Source organism: Coregonus clupeaformis, unplaced genomic scaffold (genome assembly GCF_020615455.1).
Source record: "Coregonus clupeaformis isolate EN_2021a unplaced genomic scaffold, ASM2061545v1 scaf0322, whole genome shotgun sequence".
Taxonomy (NCBI): domain Eukaryota; kingdom Metazoa; phylum Chordata; class Actinopteri; order Salmoniformes; family Salmonidae; genus Coregonus; species Coregonus clupeaformis.
The window spans coordinates 350,439-367,350 of NW_025533777.1; the positions used below are offsets into that span (position 1 = coordinate 350,439).

At 44.9% G+C, this 16,912-nt stretch overlaps 1 protein-coding gene across 3 annotated transcripts in view; it reads right to left on the reverse strand.

The window, feature by feature from the left end:
• Positions 1-16,912, reverse strand: part of LOC121570057 (rho guanine nucleotide exchange factor 2) — a 51,021-nt gene that overhangs the window by 4,046 nt on the left and 30,063 nt on the right. For all 3 annotated transcript variants that reach the window (XM_045214837.1, XM_045214839.1, XM_045214838.1), the window contains 13 exons: positions 10,780-10,942; positions 4,940-5,007; positions 4,744-4,807; positions 4,368-4,500; positions 4,012-4,265; positions 3,527-3,777; positions 3,159-3,284; positions 1,995-2,112; positions 1,517-1,765; positions 1,285-1,361; positions 895-1,067; positions 634-701; positions 273-464 (listed from right to left, as the gene is read on the reverse strand). In XM_045214837.1, the coding sequence (XP_045070772.1) occupies positions 273-464; positions 634-701; positions 895-1,067; positions 1,285-1,361; positions 1,517-1,765; positions 1,995-2,112; positions 3,159-3,284; positions 3,527-3,777; positions 4,012-4,265; positions 4,368-4,500; positions 4,744-4,807; positions 4,940-5,007; positions 10,780-10,942 (1,936 nt within the window). The remainder of the gene's footprint in view (positions 1-272; positions 465-633; positions 702-894; positions 1,068-1,284; positions 1,362-1,516; positions 1,766-1,994; positions 2,113-3,158; positions 3,285-3,526; positions 3,778-4,011; positions 4,266-4,367; positions 4,501-4,743; positions 4,808-4,939; positions 5,008-10,779; positions 10,943-16,912) is intronic.

Sequence of the window (16,912 nt, forward strand, 5' to 3'; positions counted from 1 at the left end):
CTCCTGAGAGGCTATGACTAGCTGATACTTATACTCTTATAGGGTGCTCATTATTTAATTCTACCTCTCCATCTGCAGTGCTAAGCTCGGGGTTAGGCCTCATTTAATACCTGCCTCTCATAAGACTGCATTAACCCTCACATTACCCTCTATGGCACTGACCTAGGATGACCCAGCCCTGCACCAGCCTCTCGCCTCACTATTAGGTGGTGAAAAGTCAAACTGACCATAGATCAGGAATTAGAATCAAGGTAAATTCTAAATTCGCTTACCCTCTGAGATGGCGTCGGTGAGTAGGTATTCCGCCTGGGGTGCATAGGGGGTGTCGGCCCGGAAGATGTTCCTAGAGTTGGTGAGGGGCATGACCTCCTGACCCCCACCGGTGATCTCAGCCAGGTCAGAGAACAGAGTCACTCTCTCCTGGAGGAGCTCCAGCACCTCCCTGTCCTTCTGCTGGATGTCAGCTAGAAACACATTCAAGTCAGTAAGATGCATCTTCAGGTCTAAAACAACGGAATGTTCAGAATGATGTGGATGTTGTCTATTAAGGGACGATAAATAGACAAGTGTAACACAGGAATGATAGAGAAAGAGAAAGGTGGAGGAGTGTGAGGAGAGGAGAAGAGGTTGTACCTCTGAGTCTGCGCAGTAAAGCCTTGTCCTCTGTCTCTATCAGGGGGAAGTCCTCTCTGGACGGACAGCTGGAGGGAGAGAGAGAGAGATAGAGAGAGTGAGGAGAAGGTGAGGTATGGTCGGGTTAAGGATAGTGCCGGGGCATAAGGAAGGACCCCTAGGATTCCAATAAGGATGATAGAGAATTTTCAAAATTGAAACCGGCAAAGCTCTGAATGAGTTGAGTAGGTGTGTGTGTATGTGTGTATTACAGTAGCTGACCTGCTGACGGTCTGCTGTATGAGTCTCATCCAGTTGTTCCTGTCGTCTCGTGAGGCGCCGTGCAGCTCGTACATCTCTGGGGGGGAGGAGTCACTGATCAGGAACATCCCTCGCTCCTGATTGGCTATGTCCCTCACAATCAGGTTCTTCAGAGACAACACTGCAGGCTTGTCCTAAGAGAGAGAGCGATAGAGAGGGAGAGAGAGAGACAGAAAGGGGGGAGATGTTAGCTCTGTGATATAACATTTATACTAAATAAAGTTAGATGTGTGGAAAGGCAAAGACAGAAGCAATGGAGGACCTGCTGAACAAAAGTCGGAAAGCAGAAGAGATGAGTAGAGAGGAGAGGAGGATGAGTCAGATGAGTGGAAAGGAGAGGGGCAGACTTACTATGCAGGGGAAGAAATACTTCTGGTCCTTCTCCTGCATGAACACCAGGATGTCTGTCATCAGCAGGACCTGCACATCTACATACACACACAGAGTGGAACATTGTTAAAGATACATAGAGTATGCAACCTTGTTTCTCCACACTTATTCTGTAAAGATACACGAACAATCATATCCCCTTTATCTCTCTCTCTCTACCTCTTTCTCTCTCAGATACACACTCCCTCCCTACCTTTGAGTCTGGATCCTTGTGTCTTCCACAGCAGCGTGCCCTCGTGGAGGAGCGTCCTGCGGAGCAGCTCCCCTCCCCTGAACACCCCTCCTCCCCTGACCTCTGCCTGGGCCCGGGGGTCCAATCTGGCCCTGATCTCCTGGAGCCTCTGGGTCCGCTCCAGCTCTGCCACCTGCTGGTCCACAGAGCTCAACATGTCCCGGATCAGGGACAGGGACTGGGCTAGGGACTTGGCCTCCTCTTCACTGCCTGTTGGGGGGGAGAGATAATGATGATGATGATGAGTGTTTTGAGGTCAGTTGTATTCAAAAGCATTTCAGTTGTGTATGGGTATTCTACTGCTGTGTATGTAGAGATTATTCAGTTCTTATATGTTTTTGTCTACTCCCTGAGCTGTAGTGGCTGTTCTGTGTTCAGCTTTTATGCTGTGTGAGTCTACTCACTAAGCTGCTATAGCTGTTCTGGAGTCAGGTCTTACCCTTGGTGTTGTCCAGGATGCGCTGGATGAGGACAGGGTATTTGGTGATGCGTTGAGTCACCAGCAGGATGCACTCCTGGATGCCATGGCGACGCAGCAGGGGCCCCCGGCTTACCCTCTGATTATGGGATAGATCAGATTTAATACCACTTATTATATATTTACGCAATAAGGCCCGAGGTGGTGTGGTATATTGGCCATTATAAACTGGGTGGTTTGAGTCCTGAATTCTGATTGGCTGAAAGCCATGGTATATCAGACCATATACCACGGGTAAAACAAAACATTTAGTTTTACTGCTCTAATTACGTTGGTAACCAGTTTATAATAGCAATAAGGCTCCTCAGGAGTTTGTGATATATTGCCAATATACCACGACTAAGGGCTGGTATATTGGCCATATACCACAAACCCCAGAGTTGCCTTATTGATATAATAAACTGGTTACCAACATAAATAGAACACTAAACAAGTATGTGTGCGCCATACCCATGTTATATTCTGATATACACACAGCTAAAATGCTGTTTCAGCCAATCAGCATCTAGGACCCTAACTACCCAGTTTTATAATATACTATAACGACCACTTATGCATAAAATGTAATACGACTACTAATTTCAATGTGTAAATTAAAATAAAGGTATAGATCCATCTTTAGGGGCCCATTTTATCTAATATAGATAGCAGTAAAGATATGTACATTTTTTGGGCATTCCATAAGAGTGTGATTGGACCACAAAGCTAGGACACTTATGAAGAATTTGAGACCAGAACACATCCTTGTGACTATTGTTAGTTAGGTAATAAAGCAGAAATAACTTGTTCATGACTCTTTATTGAATAGAACATCTACAATGTGATAGTTGTTTCATGAGTGAACTAAAGTGGCCCTCTATTCAGTGTTATCTATCCAGCACTCCTCCTAGCTAAGACATATGAAACACCCCTCAGCTGGCACCTCCTGACACGGACTGCTGAGCTCACACACATACCACGAGCACACACACATGCGCGAGCACACACACATGCGCGGGCACACACAGACACACTGACACACTCTCACATTGCACACATTTTAATCATGCTCTTGGGCCTTCCCATTCCGCCGTTCTCTGTACCTCTAACCTCCCCCCTCACTCCATCCACCTCTCTCTCTCTTACCCGTATGAAGTGCTGAAACCTCTTGTCTCTGGCCAGCAGTTCCTTGTACAGTTTCACAGCTTTGGGGTGGCGGCTGCAGAACTCAGCATAGGCCTTCCTCATCTCATCTGCACACTGGCCTGAGAACTGAAAACACACAATGGGTATCATCTGAGTCAGTGTGTGTGTGCATGTGAGTATTATTTGTTTAGATTATGCATATGTTCGTTGGGTCTTTTGTATGAGTGCATTCTAATGTTAATGAACGGCAAAATTGGTACATGCGTCTAGGACTGTATGTATTTCAGGGTTGTGTGTGTGTGTGTGATTGTGGATGTGTGTGTGTGGGTGTCTGTCGTAACGTCTGAGTGTGTGTGTGTGTTTCCTACCTGTTCAGTGAGTATATCCCCCAGTTGGTTGATAGTAAAGTTAGTACAGCTCCCAGGAGCCAGGCTGTGAGTGCGTCGTGTCATAAGCTGGGAAAGGAAACGTGTGTGTAGCGCCATCAGCTGCTCCAGACAGGGGAAGACGGCGTGCGCCACGCCCGGCTCCAGCAGCACCTCGTCCAGCATGCCCTGCCGGAACACCCCCTCCATGATCCGCAGGGTCCTCACGTGGTGGAACTCTGTCTGGATCAGCTCTGAGAGGGGCATGGAGGGGAGAACAGACAGAGTTAGGGACATACAATACCTTTACATACCACAGGGAGCGAGAGAGAGGACTAGAGGTGAGAGAGAAGAATAAAGTGATAGAGAGAGAGAAAGAAAGAGATAGCAATAGAGAGGAATATAGCGAGGGAGAGAGAGAGAAAGAGTGAGGAATATAGCGAGAGAGGGAGAGAGAGAGAGAGAGTGAGGAAGAGCGGTGTTCTCACCATAGATGACGTCCTGTCTCTTGATGACGTCTTTGCGGTGCGTCTGCAGGTAGGAGGGGTCTACAGCCCGACTCCACGAGTCAGCCTCAAAGTCCTTCCCCTCCCTCTCCAGCTCCTCCAACATGGCAGCATAGTACACCTCCCCTTCGTCGTTGAGGGACTCCATGGACATGGCTCTGTTTCTGAAGTTCAGGGAGTCTGTGGACTGAGACAGGATCCTCCGCAGCCCCAATGGTGAGTCGTCATTCAGATTCCTGGAAACACAAAACAGTTACACAACGTTTCAAACGACTTCATATCAGTGCCCTACTCACATAGGTAAATCAATTGATGACTCTACACAGCAGCCTGCTCACCCTGCGAGGTTCTGTGTGGAGACACTCTTGGAGAGGGAGAGGCCGGAGCGGACACGGCGGGAGCCCAGCAGGGACTGACGGAGACTGTCGGACGGATAGATGGCTGAGCTGGGTCGCTCCTTCATCATAGGGGCTGGAGAAAGAGAGAGAGAGACAGAGAGAGTGAGAGCAAGTGGGGGGGGGGGGTTCAATTGAGCTCTTCCTGTCCAAAAGGATTTAAATCCATATGATGTAGTCAGCGCTACATCCATACTGCAGTGGAATAGATCAGCCAACAGGTGGCAGCACCACTATATTCACATGCAGAGAGGAGGCATTCATTGCGAAAGAAGGAGAGGAAATAGGCTGGAAGTTGTTGAGGAAACGAGATACTCACTTTTGGTCCTTAGAGCCACGTTCTGCAGCGCGGAGCTGTTCCTCACCAGGGCTAGCTTCTGTTGCTGCAAAACACAGAGAGAAAACACGTTTAGACCAATGTCTCATCCAACAGTCAACTTTTCAAAGAATAGAGGCCCAACTCTTGCTTTTCATACATCAAAAACCTTTCCTTTCCCCTCTCGCCCCTCTCTTACCCTTTGTTTCATCTTGGCACAGTTGGCCAGTGTGTCTCGACAGCGGTTGTGGATGGTGACATTGCAGGCTGCAACACAGAAACACAAAGATCCATTTCCCTGACACTCCACAATATCTGCATATGCACTGTTGATAAGAATGGCAACTAACTTCATGAAATCATGAGACCATTTCTGAGGCACTTGTCATTACAGTCAAGATGCATTTCTTACAGAGAGATACCCATGACTTGTGAATACCGCTATCAAGTGAAGTTGTGACAGGTGCCAACTCTTCCTGTTCCAGATAGGGTTATCAATGACACATTGTACATTTGATCCTGGCACTGACTAATTTCGTAGGTTTTCTTTTCCATTTTTTTATTAGTTATACTATTTTGATATTGAATACTGCACTGTTGGGTAGGGCTTGCAAGTGAAGAATTTCACTGTACTTGTGCATGTGACAAATACAACTTTTAACCTATGCTTTCTGACACCAAGTAAAATGTTATCAATGTTATTAAATCACTCCTATGCTTCAAAACACCCCTTCTCCCCTCCTCTCTTCCCTCAGCTTTACTCTCTCTTCATTGTTAGAGGGGCTCCACTTCCTGATACATGTTTTCTAGACAGGAAGTTCTCCTGGAATGGCGGTGGGAGGTTGAAGGGATGTCTGAGGCAGGTTATTGGTGCGTAAGTGTGTGTGTTCTGAGTCCTGGGAGTGTTGTTGCGTCCATATGAAACTGCCTAAAAGTGTTTATGGGAGTTCTTCCCTACTACTCAGGGTTGTCTTTGTTCTAAGAGCAGCCCAAGGATGGACACACCCACACCCACAAACACACACACCCCCACACCCCCACCCACACACACCCCCACACCCACACACACACCCACACACACACCCACAAACACACACACACCCACACACACACCCCCACACCCACACCGAAAACAGAATCTCCATTCTAAAACTCTACATATTCCTTTCCTTTAGTCTTTCCAATGTCTCTGCCAAGATTACACATTTTCTACCAAAGCAGGCTAAATAATACTTGTCAGAAGTATGCTTTGGTGGGGTGCATTTCTTTGGTGGCGTTCCTATTTTCAACCAATAGTTTCCACACACATGAGAGGGAACACAGGGCTAAAAATACACTCTTTTCAGGGTGTGTTCTCCATAAAAGCCAACATTTTACAGAGCATGGACTCAGCTTACACGGTTTCCACTTAAAACGCATAATGAAAGGCACACTGTGACCCATTCATCGCTCAAACTCTCACAACACATACCCTTAAACTCACACACAGTATATATACACAAACAAACAAACAAACACACACAGGCTACAAACGATTTAAACATACTCAAAGCCCATCACAAAAACACACACAGCCCCTCAAACACTCACACACCACTCCTTACAGAACGACAAACACATCCAGTAGATATTGGCCCCGATGCTAAAACAAACAGACTATGCCCCTTGCTCACTAAACCAACATGCCAGTGTTGGACCAACACTGTTGGTGCTGAAACGATGGCTGCCTTCTCCAAGGCTTGGTCTGTACTGTTAGAACATTTCTCTAAAGCTCAACATCGCTGCAATGCTTGGTCTGAAACTAGACTGGAAAGTGGAGACTCGACAAGTCATGACATACTATTATAGATGTGTCCATGTAGGGCGGATCTACAACCTAGAAATGCTTTGGGATTTCAAATACTGCCTAGAACCCCCTTCCATATGACACTATATTATTTACAGCTCACTTGTCTTTAGCTTATTATCATATCATATATATTTGTATGATAATACTGTACACTGAGTGTACAAAACATTATGAACACCTGCTCTTTCCATGACATAGACTGACCAGGTGAATCCAGGTGAAAGCTTTGATCCCTTATTGATGTCACTTGTTAAATCCACTTCAATCAATGTAGATAAAGGGGAGGAGAAAGGTTAAAGAAGGATTTTTAAGCCTTGAGACAATTGTGATATGGATTGTGTATGTGTGCCATTCAGAGGGTGAATGGGCAAGACAAAATATTTAAGTGCCTTTGAATGGGGTATGGTAGTAGGTTCGTGTCAAGAACTGCAAAGCTGTTGGGTTTTTCACGCTCAACTGTTTCCCGTCTGCATCAAGAATGGTCCACCACCCAAAGGACATCCAGCCAACTTGACACAGCTGTGGGAAGCATTGGAGTCAACAGCATCCCTGTGGAACACTTTCGACACTTTGTAGAGTCCATGACCTGACAAATTGAGGCTGTTCTGAGGGCAAAAGGGCAGGGTGGGGGGAGATGCAATTCAATATTATGAAGGTTCTTAATGTTTTGTACACTCAGTGTATATCCCCCTTATTGTAATCTGTGTGTGAGTGTAATCTAGGGCCCTCAGATTAGGTCTAAAGGAGCCAAACAACAATGGCCCTGTCGTCTTAATCTGTGTCTGAGGAGGTAATCTCACACATACTGACACAGCGCTACACTGAGGCTATAGGTCCCGTGTAGCTCAGTTGGTAGAGCATGGCGTTTGCAACGCCAGGGTTGTGGGTTCGATTCCCACGGGGGGCCAGTATGTAAGTCGCTCTGGATAAGAGCGTCTGCTAAATGACTAAAATGTAAATACACATTAAGACACCCTGCTGGACACCCAGGGGCCCTATTGGTCAGTTATCTGTGTATGCAGAGCATACATGAGTTCAAATGTTGATGAAAACAAAAACAAAATGTCTTTCTCTGCACTATTGGAATAAAGGGTCCCTGAAATGAATTTGAAATAAATAATAATAAATAAAAGATAGCTGTGGACTTCATTCAAATTCTAACCAAACATTGATGTACAACATGAACACGTACTTAATTGATTGGATACATAGACAACATTGTAAAAGTATTGACGAGAAATCCTCCCTGGTGACGCCAAACCGGAAACATCCCCTCAGACATGACAGGGGGTGCTACCTCCCCTACTCACACACATACACACACACACACGCTCCCCCGCACCCAGCCTAAACATATGTCTCCCTTGTCCCAATTCACAGGGGCCCAAAGATACCAATCCCGATGTAGGACAATGTCATGATCCCGTATTAAAGCATCTCTGGGTCTCTGAGGCAATATGGCTCCATATCAGACCACTGTGTTAAACGAGAGAGGGTTAACTGTGTTACCCTCAGCTCATCTATCATTCATTACTGTTAGGGACCACTAATGTCTGTGGACGCAGAGAGGAAGAGGGATTGGGAGTGTGTGTCTGTGTGTGTGTTCGTGCAGACCTGCCTGCCTATGTGTGTTTGTCTATGTGTGCATGCATGTGTGTGTATGTGTGTGTGCACACGTCAGTGTGGCAGACTGCTTGTTAATCTCCCACACTCCAACTACCAGATGCACTATTTCCAGATTACAGTCGGGGAGGGAGGTAGCAGCTGTGTATTGGGGCAAGAGGGGGAGAGAGGGGGGCTGTTTCGGATCCACCAAACAAAGAGAAAAGCCCCTCTCTCAACAGACAGTGAGCTTCATCATAGACCTACTGTATAATCTCCTAGACCTGCAGTCTGTACTGTAGTTACACTACAGCTACTGTGTCATTCTCCATCTCTATATTGGGTCTTACAGGTGTAATGGTTGTGTTGCACCTGATTATAACATATTAGCAAACTGAGTTGACGGTGACATAACACAATAATTAATAAATAGTAAAACCTGTGAAAAATATTTGTTTAGTTTCACATCAACCTCCAAGACAAACTAACTATGACTGACCCAAAGCATGCTGCCTAAACCAATTTAGATTATTATCTAATCTAAATCTAATCTAAATCAAATTGTCTCTAGACTAAAAATATCTTAACTGGTTCAGTTTTAAAATACATGAACAGAGAAGCCAAACACTAAAGGGAATTCTCAACCTGAAATAGCCTCACAGCCGGCTCACACCTCAGTCCTCTCTCCTACTCACACATCCTCTCTCTTCTTTTTCCCATTCTCTCCAGTGTATCTCGCCCCCTCTCTCACCTCCGGTGTAATTTGCAATGATAATGTATTCATGCCCCCTTCAGCCCAATACACACACATACACACCCAGACGTGAATATAATTATGCCCCCAACCCAAATCAATAGCCTATGACCAGTGTTCTATCTGAGCTACAGCTGTTGTACCTCTTACCCCCAACTGCAATCTCTGTGCCCACCGTCTCTCTCTGAAGTACCGGAACTCACACACACACACACACAATACTCATAATCACTCACACACACACACAGGTGCACATGGGCGCACACTCACAAACACACACACACACACCTCCCCCTTTGGCAGCAGACGTGTAATCACACCCCATGCCAAGAGTCCTCCCTCTCCCTCTCCCACCCCCATGCACCTCTGTACCCCCTCCCTCCCTCTGTGCTCCCCTTCTCTGTCTGTCTGTCTGTCTGTCTCTCTCGCTCTTCTCTTTTATCTCTCTCTCTCTTTGAACCTCGTCTTCAGAGCCATAGGGGTCATGGTAACGAGGTCGAAGATAGAACCGCTATTTCCTCATCTTGAAGGACAACAAACGTCATCCATACATCAATATTCAATTAAAATAGGTAATTGGGTTTGATAATAAGACAAAAAGCATCCCTCTTTCCCTATGGGAATGTACGTTTGGATTGATTTCATGATAAATACAAATGTCAATTGACTATGACTGTCAATTGAATTGTCTTTGCTGTTGCTATTGGGGCAGTGTAGTGTTGCATGCTATAACGCTCGTTTCAAAATGGGGTAAGCAAAACAAATTCTCAGTATGGACTTCCTCTTTCTATCTCAGGCAAACTCCTCTCTCTGTCTGTTAGTGTCAGCCTGCATCATCCATACGGCTTTGTCTCCTGGCTCACTTGTTTGTTAAATAATATCTCTCTCTCCCTACCCCTCTCTCTCTCTTGACCTGAGAACTGATAACCCCTGAGGAGTCTTTTCACTCAATATGTTCTTCTCTACCTCCACCTCTTCCTTCCCCCCTCTTTCTGCTCTCTTTATCTGTCTACCCTTCTCTCTGGATCTTCCTCTATTTGCTTGCCCCGTTTGCCCTGGAGTCTGCCTTCTCCCACTCCACCCTCTCTCTCTTTCTTTCTCCCTCTCTCTCCCCCAGCTGTTCCTCCAGGCCAGTGGAGAGAGAGGCAGGCCGTCTGATCTGTGCTCCCCACACACTAACGCCATTGTCTGGGCCGGGCAGGGGAAGGGAGACGGTTCTCCTAGAAGTCAGCAGCTGATTGATTCTCAAAGGGAGGGAGGGAAGGAAGGAGAGAAAGAAGGGAAGGAGGGAGAGCAAAGAAAAACATTGAGAGAGTGCAGGAGGAATCCCCTCTCCTTTTTTAGCTCCCCTGCTATTCACTCTCTGTTTCCTTCCCTCTTTTTCTCGGTTATTTCCTTCTCTTTGGCTCATATGTCTCTTCTACCTCTATCTTTATTGACCCACACGTCCTACCACATCTCTCTCTCTCTCTTACACTTATTGTTTGAATCTTCTTTTTCTAGCCCCAAGCTCTCTCTCCTGCTGTTCTTTTGATCACCCTTTCTCTTCCCAAAGCAATTTTGTTCCACAGGGCAGCCCCCTCTCCCCATGTTCACCCCCCCCTTACACTGGACAGTCACTACCTCTCTCTCACACCACACACACACAAAGAAGACAAGAAGGTCATCTTCCTAACAGTCCAATATGACAACCCTGGGGCAAGATGTCTGTTGGTCCACTGATCTGGTGACGCATCAATACATCCGATAATGTTGTTGGTAATGACATTAGGCTTTTGTCTGGGCCTTGTGAGTGTATGCACTGCGTACAAGTGTGTGCGTGTGTGGTACTCACTGGGGCAGCTGAGGGCCTCTTTAGCGGTGATGCTCTTGTTGCAGGCAGAGCAGAGGGTGGTGGCAGACACGGTGAGGGAAGTGAAGAGGTGGCCGTTGCTGTAACGCGCCTCCCGCTCCCGCGCCTCCTTCTCCCTCTCCTTCATCCGCTCCTTCTCTTTGTTCTGTAAAGAAAGAAAAATCAGCACCAACCTATGCAATCTGTTGATATTAACTGTTTAAAAGGCACTCTCACTCATCTCACACTGTCAACCGTTCTGGATATTTCACAGCTGTGAGATGCTTGTCTGTTGCTCAGTTCTCCTTATAGTGTCTATGCAGCATGTACTTGGTTTCAAATAGTACATTTCACTGGATGAGGACAGCTGGTGCATGAGGAATTGTAAATGTGATGTTTTCAGGAAAAGAGCAATAGGCTCTCTCTCCCTCCCACACAGAGATTGACAGCCTGAGGACAGAGGGACGGTACTGTATTATACACTGTCTTTAATCTCATTATTACACTACAGGGCTCTCCATGCTGCCTCAGCATAACTCAAGTGCATTCAGCGTGAGAGTGTATTCAGTGTGTGTGTGTGCGCAATTGCGCATGCATGTGTCCTTGTACATCTAAGAATGTGTGTGTGCACTATGCTAATTAGTGTAAGTGTGTGTGCAATTGTGTAGGTGTGACTAAAATGTGAATGCTCTGGTGTTACTTTGCCTCTGTAATATCCAGCTGTTCCTAGCACGGTGCCTTATTTTATCCCACACATTTGAATTCCAGCCTGTCGGTCTGTGTCCAGACCAGAGCACCAGTCTATGCTGCTGGCTGTGACTCTGGCTGTGCTGCTAAGTCAGGTCCCAAACTGCTTCTCACAGCCGGTGGCCTTTTAGTCCCAAACTAATCTCCTGATGTTGTGACCACAGACAAAGTAGTCAATCTTCAGTGGCTTTGTCAGGGCTCTCTGTTTTCCTTAATGCTCTCAGCTAATTATCAACTCAACACGTGATGTTACGGTGATGTTGTATATCTACTGTAGCTACATTATAGGATTTGCAGGTGCTTCCAGTAAGCTCCCAGTAAGCACTTTAAGCAATTATTTATGTTCAAGAGGATAACTCCCCAATCAAATTTGTTTTGGAAATTACTCAAAATGGTATTCTATGTCATATAAGCCTTGTGCATCACCACAACTGCTAATGCTACCAAAACAAACAGAACAAAAGCTGTTTTCAAATACACAACAGGTCTATTATCTGAAATGATGCCCTTTGATACCAGTTGAACTGTATTTTCTAAAATATTGAGATGACATGATCAACAAAGCACTTTGTCAGAGTTTGTAGTAGTAGGGTAGTATTAACAGTAGTACTACACTTTTAGAAAAAAAGGTGCTATCTAGAACCTAAAAAGGTTATTTTCCTGTCCCCATAGGAGAACCCTTTGAATAACACTTTTTTGGTTCCAGGTAGAACCCTTTTGGGTTCTATGTAGAACCTTTTCCACATAGAGGGTTCTACATGGAAACCAAAAGGGTTCTCCTATGAGGACAGCCGAAGAACCCTTTTGGAACCCTTTTGTCTAAGAGTGTAGACTCCAGACCCTTGACGTACACATAAGGAAAGCTAAACCTGTTGGTTTATCATGATGGGCAGCAAGGGGTTAAACCCCCTCACCGGAACATGCCACACACCTATAATGTTATCGGAAAGACGGAGAGAAAATAACTAAAGAGGGATTTGTCAGGGGTTCCTTTGAGAACGTAAACAAAACGCCTGGGGCCCCCATTGTGTGGAGCTCATTCAGGACATGTCCTCCATGGCATCTCAGGGGTATATGTAAAACACACCCAAAGGAAAGAAAGCAGATAGGTATGGAGGGATGGATGGAGTGGAAGAAGAAGAAGGGAGGGGAGTTCAAACCCATCCATTTACATTAGCTAATTAAAAAGGCAACCCACCAAGATTTTTATCTGAGGTGAAAATGGTAGAAAGAGACTCAAGGTTAAGGACATATAGGACACATTGACACATGCAACATATGATGGTGTGATGACTAGCTACAGTTGTGACGTTGTAATGATGGTAGAATGAGATGAGATGGGCAGGGAGACAGTTTAGGTCCAGGACACTGGGTCCACTTACAGACCCTCATGTCTAAACACACTAAGCCACATTTACATTCACTCTGTTTTGAAGAGGAAGAAAACAGGTGCACAATTTGGCACTGGGCACCAAGCCAATGCTTGGTAAATCTTTCTAAGCTTCTCGGTAGAATTAATCCATAGAGTTTAACTGTATCCATGTAGGGTCCATCATCTAGCAACTCCTATTGTACAGCATGTCTGAGGCGTGCTGGCTTTAATGGCGGTAGGATGAGCACTGCAGCAGCATGCTCTAATCCACTCTGTCCCCCGCAGAGCAGAGGTAGGTTATTAGACTGTTACCAGACTGGGTCCCTCACTCGATTATTAATGCACAGTCAGCTCCATCAGTCAAGACCACCTTATTAAGACATTTTTCTATAGAACTGACTCTTATGCTAGATATCTGGCACACTGACTGAATTTCCCCCTCCCCCTATCCATCGCTCTCACACACTTGCTCCATCTCTCTCCCTCTCCCACTTTCTCTCTCGATTCCTCTCTTGTCTCTCTCAATCCTTCTCTCCTTATCACTCTCCTCTATAGTGGATTAACAGACTGGATTAGAATCATCTGACTCAGGGCCGATAGGGGGATGGTGTGAAAGACGAGAAAGAAAGATAGTGAGCAATAGTAAGAGGGAGCGAAAGCGAGAGAAGAGCGAGTGAGATTGCTAGGAGCATTTAATTGAGGGAAAGAATGCCACAATGCAGTTTTTGAAGAGCGGCGCTGCTGGTAAATTGTTACCAAATGGATGTAATGACTTTTTAATGAAAAGAGGGCGAGGCAGTGGGGAGGAAGAGAGAAGCTGCTGTTACAGACCAGGGATTAGTAGATACTATTAAGGGGCGGATTAGGCCACAGACTTAACCTCTGTCCAAGCTTTCCAGATATCTAACCTTACTCCACTGAGGAATTTACACTGTTTGGTGGATGAGCAGAGGATAAGGCCTTCTTACCCTCTCTCTCCCCCTCTACTCAATTCAAATGTATTTATTGGCATGACAATAGCCATATCACAATTAAAATGCTAAAAAAGAACACATAAGTAAGACTTGGAAATGATGTACTATTGAGAAATGAAGTTTATTTCCAAAACGCTATATCCACAAATTTTACATGTGTTTTTTCATCATAAATGATTGCATCTGGGTACTGTCATCTGTGTGTAAAATATTACTGTTCTCAGATTTTTGATTCATAGATTTTAGATGTGTATGAAAATGTGTTTAGCTGGAATGGAATGTTTGTATCCTGTATATTTGACTGTGATATGTGGTTGTCTCATCTAGCTATCTTAAGATGAATGCGATTAAGAGCACCTGCTAAACCACTAAAATGTCAAATGTAAATGTTTTACATACAGATCTCATATTACTGTATTGAATAAATGTTTTAATTCATTTTTTTATATTGATGCCACAAATGTATCATTTGTACAATTCTTTGTAAAAAAAAAAATATAGTATTTGTTACATTTGACTGTGTAAAACCTAGCAGTGCTACTTATTTCTCTGAGAGTGAGGTGGATATATAGCATTTTGCACAAAAAAACAATTATTTGTGTTAGATTTAAACAAATACATGTCTATCATTGAACAACCCCATACCATGATTAGATAGTGGAAAAAACACACCAATCTCTTTCATAATTTCTTTAAACAATAAAAGCTAATTTACCAACATTTACAAAATGTACAAAACATTAGGAACACCTTCCTAATATTGAGTTGAACCCCCTTTTGCCCTCACAACTGCCTGAAGTCTGGACATGGACTCTACAAGGTGTCGAAAACATTCCACAGGGTTGTGAGGGCAAAAGTTGTTTCAAGCTGGCTGAAAAACCCAGCAGTGTTGCAATTCTTGACACACTCAAACCGGTGCGCCTGGCACCTACTACCATATGCCTTTCAAAGGCACTTCAATATTTTGTCTTGCCCATTCACCCTCTGAATGGCACACATACACAATCCATGTCTCAAGGCTTAAACATCCTTTAACCTGTCTCCTGGATTTAACAGGTGACATCAATAAGGGATCATAGCTTTCACCTGTTCAGTCTATGTCATGGAAAGAGCAGGTGTTCCTAATGTTTTGTACACTCAGTGTATAGTGTTTTGGAATGAAACTCTATCAAAGGTATCACCCTCTCCCCTGCACCAACTCCTCCTCCTCTTTCATAGGATTCCCCTGTGTCAGATATCTGTCCTTGGCTGACCCTCAGACTATCTGGAAGCCAGAGGAGAGCTAATGCTAAAAATCTGTTGTCGACTTGTTTATTAAACTGCCTCTCCCGTGCTCCTGGCCAGTCTGAGAGGAGACCACATCACAGTGTGTTGAGTTAATCAGCCTAAGGCCTATAGGATCCATGACCCCACCACAGTCAGACGTCATCCCCCCACCACAAGACCACTAAATCTCCTGAGACAACACCCTGTCTGGCTGTACAAGCTTTATAGGATCAACTTCTCAGCGATGTTTAGACGAAGGGCGAGGGATTCAATCAAACATGTACTACGGAATGTTTGATTGTACTACGGAAACCCGCACTGGGGGAAATATCACTTTGAACTTTGTACACTGCAAAAAAAGGCTATCATCACCAAACAGGATGTTGAACCAAGATTACATCGTAATACCTGTATTTTTACATCCATGTTTCAATCTAAAGCAAGCTACTTTAGACACCTGCGTCAGGTGCATCTACAGAGACGGAGTTTCCTGCTCAAGGCCATAACAGCAGTATAACAGCAGTATGTAAATCCCACCTGGGGATTACGAACCAGTATCCCTTCAGGTCACAAGCCTCTACCCTAACCTCTGACCCCAGACAGATAAGACACAGAGATAAAGAAGCTGTTAACATGCTGCTGTGGTGAACAACACAAACAACCAGCAGGTCAATAAACCTGCTATAGAGGAGTGATCAGAAAAATTCCATTAGGGCAAAGTTCCTTGTTATTTTGGATGGGGGGAGTCTAAAATGTACTCCAGGGGAGGAATTGTAGCCTTTGTCTCTTAGTGGTTGAAGAGCACCTTTGGCCAAAGTCATCCAGCCAGCCAGTGTGTAGCATAACTAATCCTTTGTTTAGTAAATTCTTATTAGACTGGCACTGGTGTCTATATAAGGTTGCATGTATTATTTTTTTTAGCTGGAAGGAAGTGACCTAATTGGTTTACTGTAAGCAATGAAGCTTGGGTATGCTGCTGGGATCTGGCTTTATTGACGCTAATGGTTAACCAAGAGGTTGGCATGACCAATAATCTAGCCAAATAGATACAGATACACAGTGCTAGGCAGTTAACATTGAGTTCTGTGTGTATGCAAAGACATATACTGAACAAAAATATAAACGCAACATGCAACAATTTCAAAGATTTTACTGGGTTACAGTTCATAGAAGGAAATCAGTCAATTGACAATTCATTAGGCCCTAATTTATGGGGCACAGCCATGGGTGGGCCTTGGAGGGCATAGGCCCACCCACTTGGGAGCCAGGCCCAGACAATCAGAATGAGTTTTTCCCCCCAAAACAGCTTTATTACAGACAGAAATACTCCTCAGCACCCCCCCTCCCCAGACGATCCCGCAGGTGAAGAAGCCGGATGTGGAGGTCCTGGCCTGGCATGGTTACAGGTGGTCTGCGGTTGTGAGGCCGGTTGGACGTACTGCCAAATTCTCTAAAATGATGTTGGAGGCAGCTTATGGTAGAGAAACTAACATTACATTCTCTGGCAACAGCTCTGTTGTACATTCCTGCAGTCAGCATGCCAAGCTCCCTCAAAACTTGAGACATCTGTGGCATTGTATTGTGTGACAAAACTGCACATTTTAGAGTGGCCTTTTATTGTCCCGGGCACAAGGTGCACCTGTGTAATGATCATGCTGTTTAATCAGCTTGATCATGCTGTCTAATCAATGTTGATATGCCACACCTGTCAGGGTAAAAGCATCTGCTAAATGGCATATTATATATATATTATTATTATCTTGGCAAAGGAGAAATG